General features: G+C 35.5%; 2 protein-coding genes and 1 long non-coding RNA gene across 3 annotated transcripts in view; 1 reads left to right on the top strand and 2 right to left on the bottom strand.

Moving 5' to 3' along the window:
* Nucleotides 1–41: 41 nt before the first annotated feature.
* LOC110443003 (integrator complex subunit 6-A-like) overlaps nucleotides 42–21298 on the bottom strand; it is a 31516-nt gene continuing 10259 nt past the window's right edge. Inside the window, exons 11-19 of the mRNA XM_021486943.1 lie at nucleotides 17546–17640; nucleotides 16161–16271; nucleotides 9940–10019; nucleotides 9341–9594; nucleotides 7691–7824; nucleotides 7102–7213; nucleotides 6602–6733; nucleotides 4779–5066; nucleotides 42–4535 (exon numbers count right to left, since the gene is read on the bottom strand). Coding sequence (XP_021342618.1) covers nucleotides 4327–4535; nucleotides 4779–5066; nucleotides 6602–6733; nucleotides 7102–7213; nucleotides 7691–7824; nucleotides 9341–9594; nucleotides 9940–10019; nucleotides 16161–16271; nucleotides 17546–17640 — 1415 coding nt within the window. The 3' untranslated portion in view covers nucleotides 42–4326. The remainder of the gene's footprint in view (nucleotides 4536–4778; nucleotides 5067–6601; nucleotides 6734–7101; nucleotides 7214–7690; nucleotides 7825–9340; nucleotides 9595–9939; nucleotides 10020–16160; nucleotides 16272–17545; nucleotides 17641–21298) is intronic.
* Nucleotides 11296–13482, bottom strand: LOC110443087. Its single transcript, XM_021487075.1, has 2 exons — nucleotides 13251–13482; nucleotides 11296–12068 (listed from the first exon to the last, which is right to left on the bottom strand). The coding sequence occupies exons 1-2, from the start codon at nucleotides 13289–13291 to the stop codon at nucleotides 11651–11653; spliced, it is 459 nt and encodes a 152-aa protein (XP_021342750.1). The 5' UTR covers nucleotides 13292–13482; the 3' UTR covers nucleotides 11296–11650.
* LOC110443092 lies at nucleotides 13509–15196 on the top strand. Its single transcript, XR_002462076.1, has 2 exons — nucleotides 13509–13615; nucleotides 14168–15196. It is a non-coding gene; the product is annotated as an uncharacterized LOC110443092 (long non-coding RNA).

Here is a 21298-nt window from a genome sequence, read left to right as displayed (position 1 = left end):
GGGGGAGGTTCATCGCTGAAACAAATTACACCAACACAAAATAACAAACCAGGTTTTTAGTCAAATTTAATACATGAAAAATTGTTGATTTGTAAACGATACAAATGTTAAGAATATGAGCGATATGAGTATGAAGATGAGAATGGTAAGTGTCAGCAATGTACTAATTTATCACAGGAACGAGACGCATCGACAAATACCTAATGGACTAGTGGCTATATCATTCCTAGTAGTATTTGGTCTCTGTCCATGCGTCTTGTCCTTATTTTTACAACCTTCATATCAGCATCTTATACCTTCTAAAGGTTACGCTCTCATACTCTCTTTATACCCCTGGGAGATGTCGTGACAAAACGAACGCTCTGCCTTGAGGATGATACAAGAAAAAGATTTGCGCAGCAGCGTAACTAAAGGTAACGGAGCGACATTTTCCTGTAGTGCAGAGAACGGAAGTGATCGTAACCCAAAGAATTTCTAGGACGTCTTTTTATAAATTCAAACACCTCTGAGGAATGTTTCCTACCCAATACGGGAACCAACACGTTACTATAATAAAAAAAGTATGACTATCCTTAATGTGGGGAGCCATGTGTGTGGAACCCCAGTGTTGGGAGAGAGCGTGGTGCTCTAGATATTTTGATGTCAGATCAGCCTCCCTTACTAGTAAATAGCAACAAAACAGTACAGTACTGTCTGAACAGTTCACACCCAAACAGACACTTGCTTCCCAATTTCCAAAATATTTGTATTGAAATATATCATTGTTATCAAACACATTTATACAGGTTAATTGAAGGCATAAGGACTTTTGAAAAAAATAATATCAAATGCGTGGAAAATTAGTGTGGATTCTTTTCTTTTTTCAAACCTGGATGAAAATTTCAAATACTCCCCATCAAAGTTTACAATTAATCGTATCACTTTACTTTCAAAACATAAAATGAGTTTTTAAAAAAAAATACTTTTACCTAATACTGCACTAGATTGTGTGAAAAATTTCAAACTTTTATGAAATCGTGAAAAGACTAGAAAATGTCTGTAAGACATGAATGCCCCAGCGCCATGTAAAATTAGTTTGATAATGTTGAATAAATAGTTACAAAGACTTTGATCTTGACACCCTGAATTATGATCCAATTCTAGGTAATATCATACTTCATGTTGATAAAACAGATGTCAGAGGTATTATAATACTTGACATTCATATAAAATTTGATCAAAATCCATCAGGACATAAAGTTGGTTCACTGATGACACTGAATTGGTTGATGATTTTCTATAAATAGCAATGGTGACCTTGGAAATCCTAAAACAGAGCTCATCCAAAGTATTTGCATACTTTTGACATTTTTATTAAGTTTGATGAAAATCTGTCAAAGAAGGAATTTGCTATATGCTATATACCTACCTACACAACCCACTCATGTCCCCTATTTTATGGGGGGGTTAAGTTATTTTTTAGGATTGCAGGGGCATAAAAAATTGACCAGTAAGTATTTGATTATTTGGTATAAATACAAAGACAAATTGTAACTTTCTTACTGTGGGCCATTGTAAAACATCCTTAAATGTAAGAGGCATGAAGAAACTGCAGCAATAGAGAGATCTAGAGAGGATAGACAGTTTCTGTTTAAGAAAAATACAATGCAAATAATTTACGTCAAAAAATTCACCAGTCAGCATGAAATCCTTCTTTTTTATCGAGAATATTTTTCCAAAATACATAAATATGAGAATATACAAATTTTCATACATTTCAATAGTTACCTGTTTTTAAAATTTCATTGGATGATATATGCTACCGTACAAATATATGCACACAAAGTTTTGCATATTTTATAGGATTTGTAAATCTTGACCTTGAAATCAATAAGTGACAGTTTCAAATGTGACAAAGTACTTGCTGCATTGATCCCTGCGGGTATCCCTTTTTATCTATATTTTGCTTATTAAACTGTTAAAGCAAGCAGTAAGAACACGAATAACACTGAAATAATGTAAGGTAGCATACATCCTTAACTTTTCTATAAAAGGAAAAGCACCATCAATTTGAACTACATTATTATCATTTGCACTATGAACAAATATTTGGTTTAGTCATTTCCATCAAATGTATTAAATATGAAACACATATTGTTAAGTATTGCAGTTGCTTGAAATTTGAGTATTTGGAAACAAACATACAACAAACATGATAGAAAAACAACTTGCATGCCTAAAATTCATAACCTTTCCACTCCTGATCTCACCGGTAAAATATTAAACCGAAGTTGTTACAGTATATAGGAAATGTGATTGCTTTACAGCATCAAAATGGAAAAGGAATACCTTGCAAAGGGAAGTAACTGTCTCAATGCCAGAAACACTATACAAGGGAGAATACTCTATGCCAAACGACTGTACTCTGTACCGAAGTTAATGAAGGATTATTGGGATGTATTTCAATGACAAAATTCCAATCAAGATTTTCTTGTAATTCTTTGTTCCAATGCATTTTAAAAAAAAATCATTTTTCAATCCATTTTTTGTTTATTTTCAATTTGAGGCATATCAATGATAAAAGGAAAACTTGTATTACAAAGAAATATGGCATTTTGTATTTCTGAAGCAACAATATGGGCTGCCTTTATTTATCCCATTCTATGTAGTTAGACAAGCGTTGTTCGTTTATAGAATAGGGATGGACCTAGTGATTTTATGTTGTTTTCTGGCAAGCCTTGGGAAAGACTTTCAAGGCATTCATTAACATTTGCAGGTTCTGGGGTTTTAACCCAGAAATACCCTGGTATTAATTTTAAAACCAAAAGATTATTTTGTCCACATAAACAAACATGGCCGGTGTATAGCAACCTGATCCCATCACAGGCCAAACTGCAGTTATCATATAAAGAGTAACTTCCCATTGACTTTGTTTTAGACCAAGGCACTTTCACTGACTAGGTAGCTTTGTTTTTCAGAGCGACACAATGCCGATCTGGGGTCCCGAGTTAGAATCCTGGTCTGGCCTAACTGAGAACATTATTGTAAATTATATCTTTTTTTTCGTATTTTTTTCCCCATTAAGTCCTTAAAGGTGTGATTTTCTATTTAGAAACAATTTGTCAAAACTATATTCGTGCCTGAAAAAAACAGCTTCAAATGTGAAGTAACTGTTTTTAACAGTGGTACGGGGATCCTTAACTGTAAAGTAAAACTTCGGGTCGGGATGAGACAAGAAAGAATTTTTCATGACATCAATTACACACTGAAATTGGAGCAGTATACCAGGTCAATCATATTTCCAATCTTTAACTACAATTAACAAGTTAAACAAATTATGACGAAGCACAAAAACCTGTAACATTCAGGAATTCAGTCACTTAATTGTGAACATAATTTAGGTTTTTAGAGTAATTGTGAAACAGAGCTCAAATATGCCTACCACTAAAATAAATAGGTTTACTGTCTTGAGAATTTCCTCTGTCCGAGGCTTTTCATTTTAATAATCTTCTCTGTATAGTCTTAATGTAGTAAACACACATTCTCTTAGTATGTATATTCAATCTTCTCTGTATAGTCTTAATGTAGTAAACACACATTCTCTTAGTATGTATATTCAATCTCATTTTATCAACTACACGTTAAAGAACATAAAGGTCCACAGCTTGAACAGTCATCAAACATGGTTTAACGCTCACATACGTTAACAACGCAACTGTAAACATCAAAATGGATGACACTACAGTCCACAGTGAAATGAATGACATTGCAGTGTTCAGTGAAATGCATATGGATGACACAGAAATAAATGAACATGAAGGAAATATCACAGACGCAAAGGCCGACCTTAAGGGGACGACATATCTTTGATCAATTCTAGTTGTTTCTTCCTTTGGGGAACCTCCTCTTAGAGTTCACATCTGGTGGGATGACATCACCATTTTCTATGTAGACGGTAAACAAAACTGACATCTGGACAAATTCACTACAATTTTACAGGATGATCGGTGGTAAGGTGACAGACTCCTAAAAGTATCGCACTCTATCTGCCAACCTTCAACCATAGAGATGCTAAAATATTCAGCCATGTTGGCAGTTCAATACAAACTTCTAGTTTGTTGGCTTGAAAAAAAAAAAATAGCTTTATTTCATTAGGACTGTCTCAAGATCTATGCTTATTTTGAACATATAAGCGTTTACATTTTGGCGACCGGCCATATTAAGAATTATGCTGAATACTGTAGTCAAATCCAGCTGGCTAGGGATTGGAGTTGTAGTGACTTGTTGTAGGATGGTTTTGATGAGCACCCATCGTGGGATAAGTTTGTTCCCCGTCTACATTTAACATTATCTACCAGAATTCCACTGTCCGGTAGAAATGTGAGTCCGTTTACGGCTTTCTGACTGGATTAAGGATTTACTATACTGTTCTAACATCTGGATTAGCACCTTTTTCTTAAAACGTCCCGCCTCCCGTATCACATCACGCACAAATGCACTTTTCATGTCCAGAGTTCCTTGCACAGTGTTCAGATGATTAAATAAAGTGTCGTAATCTGAAAAGTTCAATATTGAAAATCATTTTAAATAAAATGTTTAGGTGATAGGGTACATATTGTACTAGTTATGAAAATGTCAAACTTACTGGTGGTGATGTACAACCATTCTACAAATGATTAAAATCTGTTTAAAATGAGAACCACGTCCAGTCAAATTCTCTATCAAAAAGATATTGTGGGATTCATATTTCAAGAATGTTTACAGTATAAAACAATGTATGTAATTTACAGGCTACTTACTGCGCCCCGGGCGTTTGATTTCCTTAAACAGTGTGTGACGTAGTCGTGTATTGTGAGACCACATTAGTGCCTCCTTCTTGCTGCTGATTTCATGTCCATGTGAACGATCACGCACACTCTCCACCTCCGAGACATTGTTTTTTAGAACACTCTGAGAATTCACATTTGAATGATTTACACTGTTTTCAGTCACGTGATTGGTCACTTTTTCTTGTTCAATATTTTCAGCTATCACTAGAGGAGATTCCTCCTCCGACAAATTTTCATCTTCGCTTGCAACAGATTCCGCTGAAAGAAGAAAATAATGAAATACATGAAAATCGTGTCGATTAAACCCAAATCTGTGACAGTAATTTTATTATTAAGATTTCAATATTAGTAGATTTATATAAAATGTTTTTTTCAGAAGATTTCAAACATAAAATATTTTCACACCTGTAACAGACAACCAGCAACTCCATGTTTCACCCACTGTGACCAAAATGAAATTACGTTTATTTTTGCTAATTACAGGTGTGAGAAAAATCATCTATTGCCAGTTGCATTGTGAGATAGTTAATTCCCTTAACATGGACAGGTGTAAGTTAAACCTTGTGTTTTGAATCCCATACCTTGACTATTTCCCCGAGCACTCTGTCTCTGAGAAATATGGCAACTTGTTGGGGTTGGGTTGGGGGGTTTTTTTTGGGGGGGGGGGGGGGGGGGTTTTTTTGGGGGGGGGGGGGAGGAGGCTTCTTTCTCATGGACAATTTAAATAATCTTTGATGCCAACAAACCAACTGATGGTCTTTTATTCCCATGAATGTCAGAGTCTTCAATTTTTTAACTTTTTCTTTTTTCCATTTGTTTTCGGGCAAGTTAAGAGTTGATTTGGGAAGGAAATTTGACTTCAACTTGCCTTGTTGGGCGAATACTTCTAATAACTAATGTCTAGCCCTGGATTCTCTACTTGATCCCTCTTAAATTTCTACATTCCTTCCACATTTTCCGTTATGTTCTTTATTGCAATTCATTTAACTTTACTGTTTAAAGTCAAAAGGCAACTTCTTCAAATGATACAGAAGTGTATGAGCAAGCAGCTCAAACAATTTTGAGCTTCTCTTCCTTGGACAGTGCTGGAACTATATATATTTTTACATTAAGCCTAGGTTGGGTGGATTTTGAACTTCTCTACATTGGACAGTGCTGGGACTATATATATTTTTACATTAAGCCTAGGTTGGATGGATTTTGAACTTCTCTACATTGGACAGGGCTGGGACTATATATATTTTTACATTTAGCCTAGGTTGGGTGGATTTTGAACTTCTATACATTGGACAGTGCTGGGACTATGTATATTTTTACATTAAGCCTAGGTTTGGTGGATTTTGAACTTCTCTTCCTTGGCCAGTGCTGGGCCTATATATATTTTACATTAAGCCTAGGTTGGGTGGATTTTGAACTTCTATACATTGGACAGTGCTGGGACTATATATATTTTTACATTAAGCCTAGGTTGGGTGGATTTTGAACTTTTCTTCCTTGGACACTGCTGGGACTATATATATTTTTACATTAAGCCTAGGTTAGGTGGATTTTTAACTTCTCTTCCTTGGACAGTGCTGGGACTATATATATTTTTACATTAAGCCTAGGTTTGTGTGGATTTTGAACTTCTCTTCGTTGGACAGTGCTGGGACTATATATATTTTTACATTAAGCCTAGGTTGGGTGGATTTTGAACTTCTCTTCGTTGGACAGTGCTGGGACTATATATATTTTTACATTAAGCCTAGGTTAGGTGGATTTTGAATTTGTAGAATATGGTGTTAGATACTTACTCTCCATGCTCTCCGTGTCTGACATGGAACTGTCTTCTGTATCGGAGGATGCGGGTGCAGGGGAGGCGGGGGGTGTTGTCCCTGGGGACGGGGAACTTGGTCGTCGATACTTAAGGTCTCTGGGTAAGGGCCCTGAAAATACATGAATCGTTAATTATATCCATTGGTAATGGAACTTAAATTCAAGTTGTTTTCATAGTTGATAAATATCTTATCAGAATTTATCAGCATAAAGAATTGTAAGAACAACACCTGGAAGTCTACATGTCAGCCTTATTTCATTGCTGAGAACTATAGGCAAGCCAATAACTGGTAGAAAAACAAATGATTTAAAGAATAATATCAGCATATGGAGTTCATGGGTTCAAATGAAAATCACTTTTGGAAAACAACTGAAAAATATGATAATCAGAAGATGATGAATGTTATTAAAGATCTGACAGTTTCACTGCAAAATACCAACAAACCCACACAGGTGTGAAAGATATTCGATCAAGTACCTGCTTTCCGTCGCTTTGGTCCTGGGGAAACTGATGGACTTTCATGATGTCGCTTTTTCACCGGCTGCTGACCAAAATTAGCTTCATCTGCCTCATCCACCATATTGAAATTCTACGAATGTCAAGAAAAACTAACAGTTTAAAGATAACTTTAGGCTACCATCATTAACAAAAAATAAATCAAGAATTCATTTGTGAAAAAATAAAAATGGCATAGGAAAATAATTCAAATATTGAAAACTGTTACAAAGTCCATAGGCCTAGGTCTGTAGTACAAGGACGGAGAAGAGGACACAATGGGATTGTCTCCCTTTGACCGTCCTGTCAACATCAGTGTTCCATCAGGTCACTATTCAAAACTTACTGGAGTAAGATTAAGGTCACCACTGTCGTTAAAGGCCAAATAAAGGTTTTTCAATCTCATCTGGGGCCAGGAAATCAGAGTCAAATTTTTAATTATCCCATTATCACACTGAAAAGATGAATTTCCCCAAAACATCGAAATGTCCATTTTCCCTATATAACATGCACTTTTACAATAATAATATAATGATAGTCTTTAAATATGTCGGAAAGAAGAACACTGTACCTTGACTTTAAATGGATTTCCAAACATGTGCACCCGTGATGGCTGGTTTTCCAGCTCCCGGAGTAAAGGTGGTTGCTTTTTAAGGTAATCTTGGTAGTTACCCATTTGTTGTATAGGAACATTATGCATCTGATCTAAAAATACAAGAACACAAAGACAGTGATGAAACAATCCAAAATGTCTGATTTCAATCAACCTGTATGTTGTTATATGTTATACATTATAAATAATAGGGGATCCAACACTCCTACTAGTGTCCTAGTGTGGATCCGTGAGTGGATTTTATAGAGCTCCTTACTACAAGAGGGCCTGTATCACTCACCTGGATATCTAAGCAATAATGGCAAAATATTCTCCTTATAAGATCCAAGGGAATGGGCCAGACCCTAAGGCCAAACCTTTTAGCATATCTGTATTAGATTGTTCATGCCAAGCAAGTTTATGTATGGTTATGGGGTGGGCATCTCAACTGTTTCCAAGCTCCAGGGTCAATTCTAATATTATGGCAACATTCATCTCTTTATGCCAAGCATTTGTATACATAGTTTTGGGGTGGGGATCTCAACTGTTTCAAAGTTATGACCCAAGGGTTAAGTTTGCAAGGTCGGGGCAGATCCCGGGGTCAATTCTAATATCATGACAGCATTTGTCTCTTTATCCCTAACAATTGTATATATAGTTTTGGGGTGGGGATCTCAACCATTCCAAAGTTATGACCTAGGGGTTAAGTTTGCAAGGGTGAGGCAGATCCCGGGGTCAATTCTAATATCATTTCAGCATTTGTCTCTTTATGCCCAACAATTGTATATATAGTTTTGGGGTTGGGATCTCAACTGTTTTAAAGTTATGACCCAGGGGTTAAAGTCACCAAGGGTGGAGCCAGACCCTGGGGCCATCCTGAAAGCATATGTGCATTCTTCTCTTTATACTCAGCAATTGTATATATGGTTAAAGGTGGGGATCTCAACCATTTCCAAGTAATGCTTCCAGTCAAATATGGTTTATATCAATCTCTTAGTTCCAGAAAAGAAGTACATGGTAGTCGCTTAAAGCAATATAGCCAAATTGCCCCCTTTTAGCCCCACCCCTCAGCCCCCTGGGGGGTCAGCCCAACCATTTGTACAGGTTTGAATCCCCACTTTCTAGGGATGCTTCCAGTCAAATTTAGTCAAATTCCGATCAATGGTTAAGAAGAAGAAGTCGTTTGAAAAAATTGTTGACAGACAGACTCCATGGTACGGCATAAGCTCACCTTTGTCCTTCTGACCAGGTGAGCTAAAAAGAAATAAAGGAATCTCCACACCATAAGGACATTTTGTGTTATTAACTGTCTACATGTTTCGGCCTGCTATTGTCCTGATGATTGCCGCATAGCAGGCCGAAACATGTAGACAGTAAATCACACAACAGGTCCTTGTGGTGTGGAGGTTCCTTTATTTCTCTATTATGTTAAATTTTCTGAATGAGAACTGATTGTAAAATACACATTTATGCCAAAATAGTTTTGCAAAACATAAAATTTACAGCATGTTATTTTAAATATTTCATCAAAATTCATCTAACATAGAATATAAACTTTCCACTAAAGATTTAAATAATTACACAACAGAGATTTGGTTGAGTGACCAAAGCCAACAGTGTCATCCTTACCATGATCTACTAGCTTTGTATTGCTGTATGATTTCTGTAAGAAATTCATTTTCATACGGGAGATTTGGTCAAGTAAATGTGAACGTGGAATGTCGTATGGGTTACGGTAATACTGGGGAAGGATGTCTGGGTCAGAGACAGCCATAGTGAAGGTGTTGAAATCGGTCAGTTCTTGTTTCAGGCTCTGAATATTTCCCCCAACATTTTGCAGTAATTGGTTAAAATCTTTTCTTTGTAAAATTGAAGTCTTGGTCCTGCAAACAGAAAAGACTTTTTCGTGAGTAAACATGAAACTCCAACTCGTCCATGGAACAATAAATATATTAGTACAGCATATAATATAAATTACTCAAGATCAAACTTATCAGCAAACAATTGTATCAATAATGTTTTAATGTTATACAATAAATTACATTTTAATGTTTTTCATTTCACATGTTTCAAGGTCTCCACAATTTCAACGTAATCGTTTAATATTGTTTTATCAATGCAATAAAACATGTACACAAGATGTCATGGAGAGAAAACCATGTAATAGTGTGCACACAAATTCTTCCTATAGTTTTATAAATATGGACCAATGATATAAGATGCCTTACCGCGAGTCAACCTTGATTCCGTCATTGAGGGGAACTTTCTGGCCAACAGAGGCAATTAAGCGGTCCATCTCTACCTTGGCCTACAGAAAAAGAATTTCATATTTCTGGATTATCAGCTCTTTTTACACACTCTCGAGTATAGCCAATATTTAAAGCATATTAAGGAGACACCAGTTTTCTGAAAAAGTTCTGAAATAGGCAGTTGACTTTAAAAGAATAGCCAGTTGAATGTTCTCATGCTAAGATGTTGCCTACATCTATTTTGAACAAATAACCAGTTGAGAGTTGATGAACAGCAGGCTACTTTTGGAGGAAATCGGCTTTTAATGAGAACACTGAACACTGCCTTTTGTAGTTACCCCTGCGAGAGGGTATTCATGAAATCATGAATGGTCATGAACAATTCATGAACATTCATGAATACAGACAGTTTGAAATTCATGAATACTTATTCATGAATATTCATCAACCTGCTTTCATGCATTCTTCATGAACTTTTATGAATAATTAATAAATTCATAAAAATGCATGAATCTGCATGAAGTTTGTGATTATGAATTATTCATGGACTTTTATGCACAGCAAAAATTCATTAAAATTCATCAGAATTCATGAAAGGCATATCCTTGAGAAATCATGAACTTTGATGAATTTAAATGAATAATGCAAATTCATTAAAATTCATCAAAATTTCTTAAAGATTGACTGAGCAGAAATCATGAACTTTGATGAATATTTCAAATACACAAAATTCACTATTATTCATGAAATTATGAATGATGAGAAAACTCAGTATCCTCAGAAACCATTTTTTTTCTTGTGGTTATTTCAACTCCATGTCCATTTTGCATGAATGTATATAATAATGTAAATATATATAATATATAAATATAATTGCCAATTTTGCAGGAAGTATACATAAATTATATTATGGAGTTCCATCTGTATTGATTTTATTGACTTTGGGAAGCACTGTAATTACTGGGAGCAGCGGTGGCTCAGTCAGTTGTTAAGGTCACAGACTACAAATCACATGCTTCTCACCTCCTTATATATATATATATATATATACCCATTGAAAATAACACTGGAATTTCAGTGAGATTCCACTGGAATGAAATATTTCAGTGGAATACCACTGGAATTCCAGAGAAGAAAACAAAAATCCTGTGGAATTCCAGTGAAGCAAAAAAATACAAGTAGAATTCCACTGGAAAAAAATCACTGGAATTATATTTCTACTGGAATATTAATTCCAATGGAACTATAACTCCTCTGACAATCCATGCAGAGGTGATGAGATCTGAAATACATTTTGCATGAAGTGGTATTAACTAGAAAAAATGGAACAATACATCAGTTTAACAATTTTTTAATAGATATATTACCCTTTACAAAGACAATTGTAGGCTAGCTATTAACGTACATGAGTTTATACAAAATATGACTATGTTAAGTCAGTTATGTTCAAGTGTTTAACACTTATGAATGTGAGATTTGGTGTTATTTGGACTAAGATGAACTTCTTTCCTAGTCTACTGCAATGAACTAATACAGTGTCTCCAGTCAACTAGTTCAAAAACATGAATGCAGAGTGATTTTTCAGCATGCTCCTTTAACACGGGCATGGTAATGGCATTTTTCAAATTCTGACTCAATATGTCCCAGACTTGCAAGGACATTCAGAGATATTGGCACAGCTGGTAAAAAGTCATCCTGGCAGTTCATTATTTTCATTATTGTTTTGTATATTGTCTTTGTCATTGTGTATTATTTTCTGCACCTGAAGATTTTGTGTAAACGCTGCTTTGCTCATTGATGGATGGGACACAAACCTATGAAACTGATAGCACAGCCATTCAAGTTTAGTCATAGTATCAGAATTAGGAATTTTGTTGACTGCTAATTCTGAGTTGAATACAGTGAAGTCATAAGAACTACACCAGTCACAATTCATTTCCTTTTGGTTCTCATCTTCGGAATCACTGTTGGCCTCTGAATCATCCTGTTCAGGATCTGTCATCTCCTGATCAGATTCTGAGTATATTGAACCCTGGTCTTCATGCCAATTGGCCATATCCTCTAGATCTTGGTTTAATTTATCATCAGAGCTTGTCTCTGAATCTGATCTGAAATATATAATTTGTATGATATACTGAACACGCCAATTACCAATTAATTATCATCTACCATATTTATCCTTCAATAAGCCCAGGGAGCAAGTGTAAAATATTGGGTGGTCTAATTGCAGACATATATATATTACACGCTACATGTATATATAGGGAAATGAATTAAAAAATAATGAAATTCATAATGATATTGGGGGGAGGGTGTTATTACCTGCAGGCATGGGCTTATTGCGGATGGAACTATTGTTTATTGAAGACCAAATTCAGAATTGTTTCCAGCTTGGTTTACAATGTTTAACATCCTTAGTAAATAGTCGGGTAGTTCAAGGATGTCAAGCCATTTCTAAATTTGAGACTAGTGTATTTTGAAGTTTGTTTAATGACATCAGTTAGTCACCGACAAAGCGGGACACCTGAACAGGAAAGATCATGAACCTTCACACTTTTATAAACTGAAAGCGAGATGAGATCTTTGAGATCAGGGAGTTCTATATGAGGTAATTGACAAGATAGCTAATTATCTCAGGGCCGCAATTAATATTTACTAAAGAAATTGTTGTCCAATGTTTACCAGTAAATACTGGCATGGCTGGTAAGTTGACAGTATATTTACTGGTAATTAACATTGGACATAAACATTTTCAGTCAACATTGCTCAGAATAATTCCAACTGCCAGTTGCAGTAAAAATAATAATCTAAACATTTTATTTAGATCATAGATCATGAACAGGGATTTTTTTTTAATATTTTCGTTATGTAAAGTACAAGTATTAGTTCACAATTGGTACAATATTATACAACATAATCCTCAAAAACGAAGAGATACTTGACTTCGATTATACCCAGGATTTTACCGTCGCCATGCGGTGAAAATAATCACAAGCATTTAAAATTCTGACAGTAAATTGAGATATTTATCATTTCAAGATAACAGTATTACTATCGATAGTAATTGACTTAATCGTCCATATTCCTTTATAAGATTTAACGTTAGGTCTGTCAATTTACTGTCAGAATTTCGAACGCCTGTGAAATATTCGGTGACTTAGTGGCACAAAACAGCGACACGCCTACACCTCTGGACTTTTTACAAAAACTTTTAATTGAAATAACTACGGAAACAACATGGCATTGCTCCTTAAGTTAATTTAATCAACGTATGATGGCCTTAGTCTTACCTAGTGTGCGAAAATCCAGGGGAAACTGGAGTTGTTGACATGCTGTCGGGCGAATGTTCAAACTCCAATTCCTATCCATTGTTTGCATCGCCGTCATTGAGATGAAGCCCGTATCTTTTTATATGTGTTTTAATCTTCCTTTCATCGATTGGTGTGCCTGTTTATCGACAGACAAAGTTACATGGTCTTTTTTCGCACCGAAGTCATTCCATGCCATATTTTTATAAATTGACTTCCGGTAGGATCGGAGCGAATAGAGGAATTATTCTGATTGGACGAAATTAATCCCGCGCCAAATACGCTTCAGAAGAAAGTGGAGATGGAGAAATTTTCGAAAGACGGCAGGAAGGTTATCGAAGCCGAAGGTAAGAATCTGATTGGGATTTTATGAAATACTTGTATGAAATGTTAAAACTATGTGTAATTATGTGAAACCAGTCTGTGATCATGATGTTACAACGGTTTACATTGGCAACAACTCATCTGATTCGTCATATTACGGACTTATATAATCTAATCTAATTCCGTGGTCATATTTACCGTGCGGGTTTAGCAATGATATCGATACTGAAAATTATACGTTAGAAAACAGAATTGAATATATTACTGAGTGCTAATGGTTACTGCGTCCAAATTACCAAACGTGTGTGCGTGTGCACCCAATCCCACCCTGCCGAATTTGAAGTTTACAGTATGAATGCACCTCTTGAGATAGTTCTTAACTTGTATGAAATTTGCAGATAGATAATATATAATTTCAATAAAAATTACTGTCCCACTTGTGTGATATCAAAGCCCCCCCCCCAAAAAAAATAAGGTTGATGTACAGGGGCTTGAAAATACAGGTAGGCCTATATACTAATTTCTACAGTATTTTATAAGATAAATGAAAAATTATTAACTTTTTTCTTATTCAGAAAATGGGATTACTCCTAAAATTTACTGACGCGGACATCAGAGATGCATTCGATTGCTTGATGGATCGTTTTGAAGTGTGCCAGATACAGAGTCGTCATGCTTTGCTGACATCGACACAAACAGGCAGTATTATTAGCAGCCAGAACCTGAAGATGTAAGCTTTAGTGCAAGATCTTCAAATGATAATTAAAGCATATGTGTACAAGCTAAGAAGATAACACCAGCCTGCAGGATGACAGTGATGTGTAAAATGTCCCAAGATATACAGCGAAAGATTTGCTATTGAAAAAGGATAAAAGAGGAATACCTAAAGCACCACAACAGTTTTTCAGCAATCTCATGCAAGATGCGGCAGACACGTACTGGCAATATTTTAAAAAAAGATCTCCCCTTGCACCAAATATTCTTGGAAAATAACAACGGTTTTTTAAAAATGTATTATCAGTGACACCTCAATTAAGCAGACATACAAAGAGGTATGGCAAATACTAGGAATAATTTTGCAAAACAAAAGAGAATATCTTTTAGATAAAAGTTTAGGCAAAAGAAGTTCTACCAAGAAAAATGACAACAGTAATAATTGGAACGTACAGTGTGGAGCTTGCAATTGGAAATAAAGTGTTTGTTACTGACAAAACAAAAACTTAATGGTGAAGGAATTATTATTTCCGATCCTAATTCCAAATTTGTTTAAAAAGCTTTGAACAAACTCAGTGATTTAGACGAAATAGAAGACGAACATTTCGAACTTCAAACACCATCAATTGTTACATGGAGAATGGATAGACTCGCAATAAGTAGACCGGGTAAAAAGTGTGCAAGTTCTACAACGAGGAAACCAGCATGTATTTGCATATACAATACAGATAAATTTCAAGAGTTTTGGGAAACCTGTATTCTACAACTCTAACCTAATAATGTCAGCTGTATCATATTCTTGAAACCACACAGACCATATGTGAACCATGCATCCATATTTCATATTTAACAATGCTAAATATGTAGCAGTAAAAACTTTTGCAAATATATATGTTATTCAACTGTCATTTTTTCATGTTTAAAAGATATTTGTGACGTTACTTGCATTATTTCTAACTTTAAACACAGCATGAATGATTATATATACCGTCATAACTGTAAATTCAGAATCTATTGAATGTCCATTATTATTGTTATCTTCATATAAGTGATTCCAATTTGAATTTCAGTGACCACTGGCTAGGTATTTCAGTGGAAATACCACTGGAATCCACTGGGCAATTTGGCCACAAATTCCAGGTCAAATTGCTGGTGGAATCCAGTGGTATTTCCTCTGGTATCCAAGTGGAATTCCATTGTTTATTTTCATATGGTATTAGACTTTCATGAACTTTCATGAAAGTTCATGAAATGTGGTAATTTGTACATGTTCATGAATGTTCATGAATATTTCAAGCATTTTCAATTCATGAACTTAAAATGGGACGTTTTCTTCATGAACATTCATGAACATTCATGAATTGTTGCCATTTTTCATGAATGTTCATGAATTCATATATTCATGAATATTCATGATTTTATATTCATGAAAGTTCATGATTTTACATTCATGAATATTCATGAATATTCATGAATTTATATTCATGAATATTCATGAATTTATATTCATGAATTTTCATGAAATATTTTGCTCAAGATTATTCATGAAGTTTTAAGTTCATGAATTTCATGAAAATATTCATGAACAAATCAAGAACATTCATGAATATTATTCATGAATATTTCATGAACTGTTCATGAAGTTTCATGAATTATTCATAATCATTTCGCAGGGGCAATTCATATATTCCATGTACATATCATATTGTGTTTTAATGACTCAGATCTACCTAAAAATCCTACCTGCACTCCCATGCATCGTGGTTGAAAACATTCTCAGGTGTATATAGCCTTGCTTGTCAATAGATGTATAACAACAGATTGAGATATCAATACTGTTGGAGCTATATTTACCTGGTTTTTGAGTTTTTTCAGGTAGGTAATGACTGTGTAGCTGAGGTTATTGTCCATGGTATCAGGCACTAGGTTGGGAGCTCCCATCCGAGCCAACGCACGTCGCAAAGGCTGCCACAAAATCAAACACAAGGTATTATCAAACACATGGTATTATCAAACACACGATATTATCAAACACACGGTATCAAACACATGGTATTATCAAACACATGGTATTATCAAACACATGGTATTATCAAACACATGGTATTATCAAACACATGGTACACTGGTTTATCAAACACAGAACTGATGAAATTCACAATTCAATAATTTTATCGTTTGTTCCTAACATATAAGGCATGTTCATGGAGAGGACAGACAAAATGCTGTCGACAAATATTCGTTTTTAGAAAAAACACAGAAATCTACCATTAAAGTGGGGGAACCATCACGTCCAGTTAAAATCCCCCCCATCTTATCTAGGTATTCCTTGGTGCATCCCCAAAAACGTTAAGTTTTGATGAAGTACCGACTAAATATTACTAAATTGGTTGTTTATACCTTATTGATGTCCTCTCATGTATATGTTTACCATTTTCATTTCAGTTTGTATTAATACTGCAATCCTAGAAAATGATATATTGAAATATTTTACTGAGAGTTCTTTAATCATTATAAACTCTGTTTGTGTGATTCACCGTGCAAATAAAAACAAACAAGAGGCCCATGGGCCTTAACGGTCACCTGAGTCTACAGTATTTATTTTTGTTGTTGAAATATGTACCAATTTGAGTAAAAAATAGTATAATGTTAACTTAACTTTGTCAGGACCATGAGCTGATCATTCCTAGACCAATTTTAAGTGAGATCGGCCTATTAGAACTTAGTAGCAAAATAGCGGCCATGGCAGCCAAATTGTATTTCTGATTGACCCGAAAAATAACAACACTTTGTCAGGACCATGAGGCGATCATTCCTACCAACTTTCAGTTCAATCGACCCAGCAGAACTTGACTTTAAGTTTGAAATGTAAAATGTTAACGGACGACGGACGACGACGGACGAAAAACGGATAGCAATAGGTCACTTGAGCTAAAGCTCAGGTGACCTAAAAAGTCCAACAGTTAAGGAGGAGCTGCACCTACAAGATTTCTGGAGCAGAAAATAAAAGTTTCCTGGGCCATAACTCCAGGAGAAAAAGTTGAATCGCAAATACATTCCTTCATGCACATTTACACATGTATTTTCACTGTGTCAAGTGACCAAAAAAAAGTCAAGAAACAGTTTAGCTGGAGATGTGCTTAAAAGGTTCAGACAGACAGATGGACAGATAGGGTGATCCCCTATATACCCCTAAACTTCCTTTGCAGGGGGTTATAAAAATTCAGTGTTGAACTTACCCCTGCATAATACGGTGGCATTGTCTTAATATACCCCTCAAACTGCTGTCGCCATTTGGGGCATATCTTCAGCTTGTGGACTTTAAACAGTTCATCTGGAAAGACAAAAATAAATACAATATTTCAGATCAATGAAAGACGACTGCTAGATATGGTACTGATGAAGATATTTCAAGTCAACACTGGGTACTGCAGCTACAATTTAAGGATAGATGGTACAAAAATCACAACAAAAACTCACCGATATATAAACGCTTATAATTTGAATTGCAAGTTATCACTGTTTAAAAAGTGAAAGTTCACTTAACATTTTCAAACCACTTAGATCTACTAATTCACTTCATTAAGCAATGTATTTTGTATAATCTGTAAACTGAACCCTAAATGATTAAGAAATCTTAACAGTCCTTTAGTATGTTTTATTGGAATTTGGACCAGTTTATTTACAAAAACTTCATTTTCCTTAGAAAAGATACATTATTATGGTAAATTAGAATGTGAAATTTGTATTACAAATTGACCCAAAATAATATATTTCACAGAGGACATTCACTAGGAAATACTAAACAATGATTATAAATGAAATTTAACCAAAAAAATACATGTAATTACTTAATTTATCGGACATTGTTGATGATGTTGACACTTTAAAAGTTCTCTCTTCAAAATTGAAGTAGAATTTGTCACTTCTTTACTGAACATAAGGGTATGGCTTACAAGGTCTCTTGAAAACCTGGGTTTAATTCAGGGATGGGACTAAACACCAAATTCATGATAAAAGCCTCACCTTCATTTTTATGACACATTATGTTACACCACAGGAGCCAGTCACACGAGAGTTTGTGCAAGTACAGGGGTCAAAGAGTAACTATAGACCTTCATTCAACTTGGCATTATTAATCAAATTCTACTCATTCCTTATGGTTGGTACCAATTACAGGTTAATTTAAAAAAAATCTCTTCAGGTGCAACAAATCTTGAACTACAATCATTTTCACTCTGACTATTCGACAAATGAAGCCACTGACATTATCTCTGTCCAGAGGAAAATAGGTAAGTTAAATTGCCTTAAATTTAAATTCTAAAAAACATCAATCAGACATATAGGCCTGCTTTGAATTAACCTATTAGTTATACAATGATCCTTAGACTAGCCTTGTCTCGTGTGTCCAGACATGTGTCATGTACATTTCTTACAATGCAATATGCATCAAAATGTTTTTTGCCTTCAGGAATCAATTCTTTGATTTGTAATCCAAGCAATGTTGCAGTGTTCTCCACAGCATATAACCAACAGGGACAGGGTACAGATTTCTTAACACAAATAGCTTTCAGAAAATAACAAAGCCCACAATGAGATGCTGGCCCAGCTGACTCTAGTTAACCTTTCAAAACATCTTGCAACAAATTTAGAACAAAATAAACACATCCAGTCCTTGCAGGTTGTAATGTTAACTTGCTTTTTATTGGGGAGGTTTCAAGCAAAATAGTCTGCTGGGCTACAATGGCCTGTGAGAACACTTCAACATTAACTGTTTCTGTACTAGTTTACCGAGGCCCCCAGAAACAGTGTCATCAGAATGTTTTAAAAATTCTTATTATTAAGATTTAATATCAAAAAAGAAAACAGTTACCATTGTTAACATTCACTTAAAACTAAAGAGAAAAGTTGACATTTTATCAGCAAACAACAGCAGATATTTTTTTACATTTAACAGTTAATGTCAAACAGGACATTGTGTTTAATGTAAAACTAACAGACAATCTACGAGTGTCGTTTCAATATTCTTTGCGTTATAAATATAAATTTGAATATTCATAATGAGACTGAACGGCCTCACTTGATTGGTGGATGTCTCCCGCCGACTGTTCCATGAGATGGCTTCCTGCCGTCACATGATAAGCAAGGTGTCGGAGGAAGTGTCTCCCCCGTAAAGTCTGATCGAGGCTGCATCGAGAAGACAAAGCCATGGCTTTAGTTATTTAGTTATTTTCCCCTAGCCCTATCTTAATGTTAAAAGTGTTTTGCAATATTTAGCCAACAACAGCCAACAGCCAAAGTAATGGTTGCAGGAAATTTTCATTGGTGTATACAGTTTGCTATAATCATGAAAATACAAATATATAATGGAAATAAATAGTACCAATATATAGCACAAGTAAATCACCTATGAAATAGAACAAAACAGATCAGACACCCAAATATCAGTGGTGTCAAGATAATTTGCAGACACTGTTCTACATGGTAAGCATATTTTGGATTCCTGCACTCAGTTCACCAATGCCGAGATAGTAAACTTGACACATATTTCACCTGGATATGTCCCTTACTCACTCAAAATCAATCTGTGGTCTACAGCAACACCCCCAATCCAAGCCACTCCTTTACATACTAACACTTAGTTTATAGCCTGCCCCTTCTCCTATAACATAAGAGGCTGCTTGTCGACCTTTTTTCTATCGGATATGATTTTTCCCGACTGCGACACGGCGCCTGTTAACAGTATCTCGCCGTGTAAACCTCTAACACTGTTGAAGTAAGCGTGCCCCCACTGTGGGATATTAAGTCCCACTCCCTATCTAATCACAAGATTGATATAGCCCTGCACCACACCCTTCCTAACTCACCATGAAGACCATAATCCTACCTCTCAAACTCTGATTATCTTCCTACCAAACCCTGATATTACGAATACAACTGTTAAACCCCTGCTTGAACCACTTCATAATGAGAAGAACCCGTTTCCTCACTTCTATATTCCCTTCTTAATATATTATATCTTCCATAAACCAAGTCTGGATTGTCTCCCCTTACTATACATCTACAGTGTACCTACCACAACTGCACCTGCCAACCCACTGCATCCAGATCTAAATCATCACTTATACACTTTACCCAGAATCCCTCTAGCTGTGGTACTTTAAAGTGTAGTTTTGCTATGTACCCTAAACCTTGTCATTTACCAATAAGGTATTTCATTTTGTTTGAACTCTAGAATCCTGCCTGTTTTACTACCCAAAATATCTGTAACTCTTCTCACACTGACACCAGTACAGTTTTTCCTTTAAGACTTATGAAGAAGAGGCAAAGTAATGGACTCCCTACATCTAGGCCCTGGTCCTACCTGCTTTGCCCTGTGGCCTTGCTCAGACCAGTGCTCCAGATTATTTTTGAACATTTTTTTTTTCCCCCTACCTCTCCAAAGTGGAGGGGTGAAAACTAAAACTTTGAACCATGAAATGCTGTAAAAGCAACGTTACCAGAAAATGTTGAAAGAAGTTCAAATGGGAAATGGATTTTCCACCCATCAACGGTCGCCCGCTTCGATAATGATTTATGATGCTTTTTGCCACACCTCTTTTTTCCAAAATCTCTTTCATGAAATCTGCATTACTAGGTTCGGTAGGATCAGAACATCTTGCAAACCCCATTTTAAATAGCCATTGTTGTTTTGAAAGCACCATGATTCAATTGTTTGAAATATTCTCGCTCATGTTAGTGTTTGTAACAGGATGCATTGATTTGCGTACTATGCAAGCGTCTCAGTGACTCACTGTAAGCGTATTATAATCTGCTAAACTGGACCCGGAGACTGACGCAATGTTCTGGATTTTGCTTGCATGAATTAAGCAAGTTTTATCTTTTTCTTTTGCATAATTTGTGAATTATCGTGCATAAATATGCATTCACGCAAGCTATCTGGAGCACTGTCAGACTTACCAATGAGAAGAATATTAACCAGGAAATGTTGG

The sequence above is a fragment of the Mizuhopecten yessoensis genome, unplaced genomic scaffold (genome assembly GCF_002113885.1).
Source record: "Mizuhopecten yessoensis strain PY_sf001 unplaced genomic scaffold, ASM211388v2 scaffold1945, whole genome shotgun sequence".
In the NCBI taxonomy this organism is placed as follows: Eukaryota; Metazoa; Mollusca; class Bivalvia; order Pectinida; family Pectinidae; genus Mizuhopecten; species Mizuhopecten yessoensis.
The sequence above is the reverse complement of the archived record's forward strand: the minus strand, read 5'-3'. Positions and strand labels throughout refer to the sequence as shown.

What these genes read in the sequence shown, in the direction of transcription:
- LOC110443087 (XM_021487075.1), bottom strand. Translation starts at nt 13,291, where the DNA reads ATGTCAACAACTCCAGTTTCCCCTGGATTTTCGCACACTAG. An exon ending in CCTGGATTTTCGCACACTAG is followed by an intron (nt 12,069 to 13,250) that starts GTAAGACTAAGG and finishes TATATATTTCAG; the next exon opens with ATCAGATTCAGAGACAAGCT.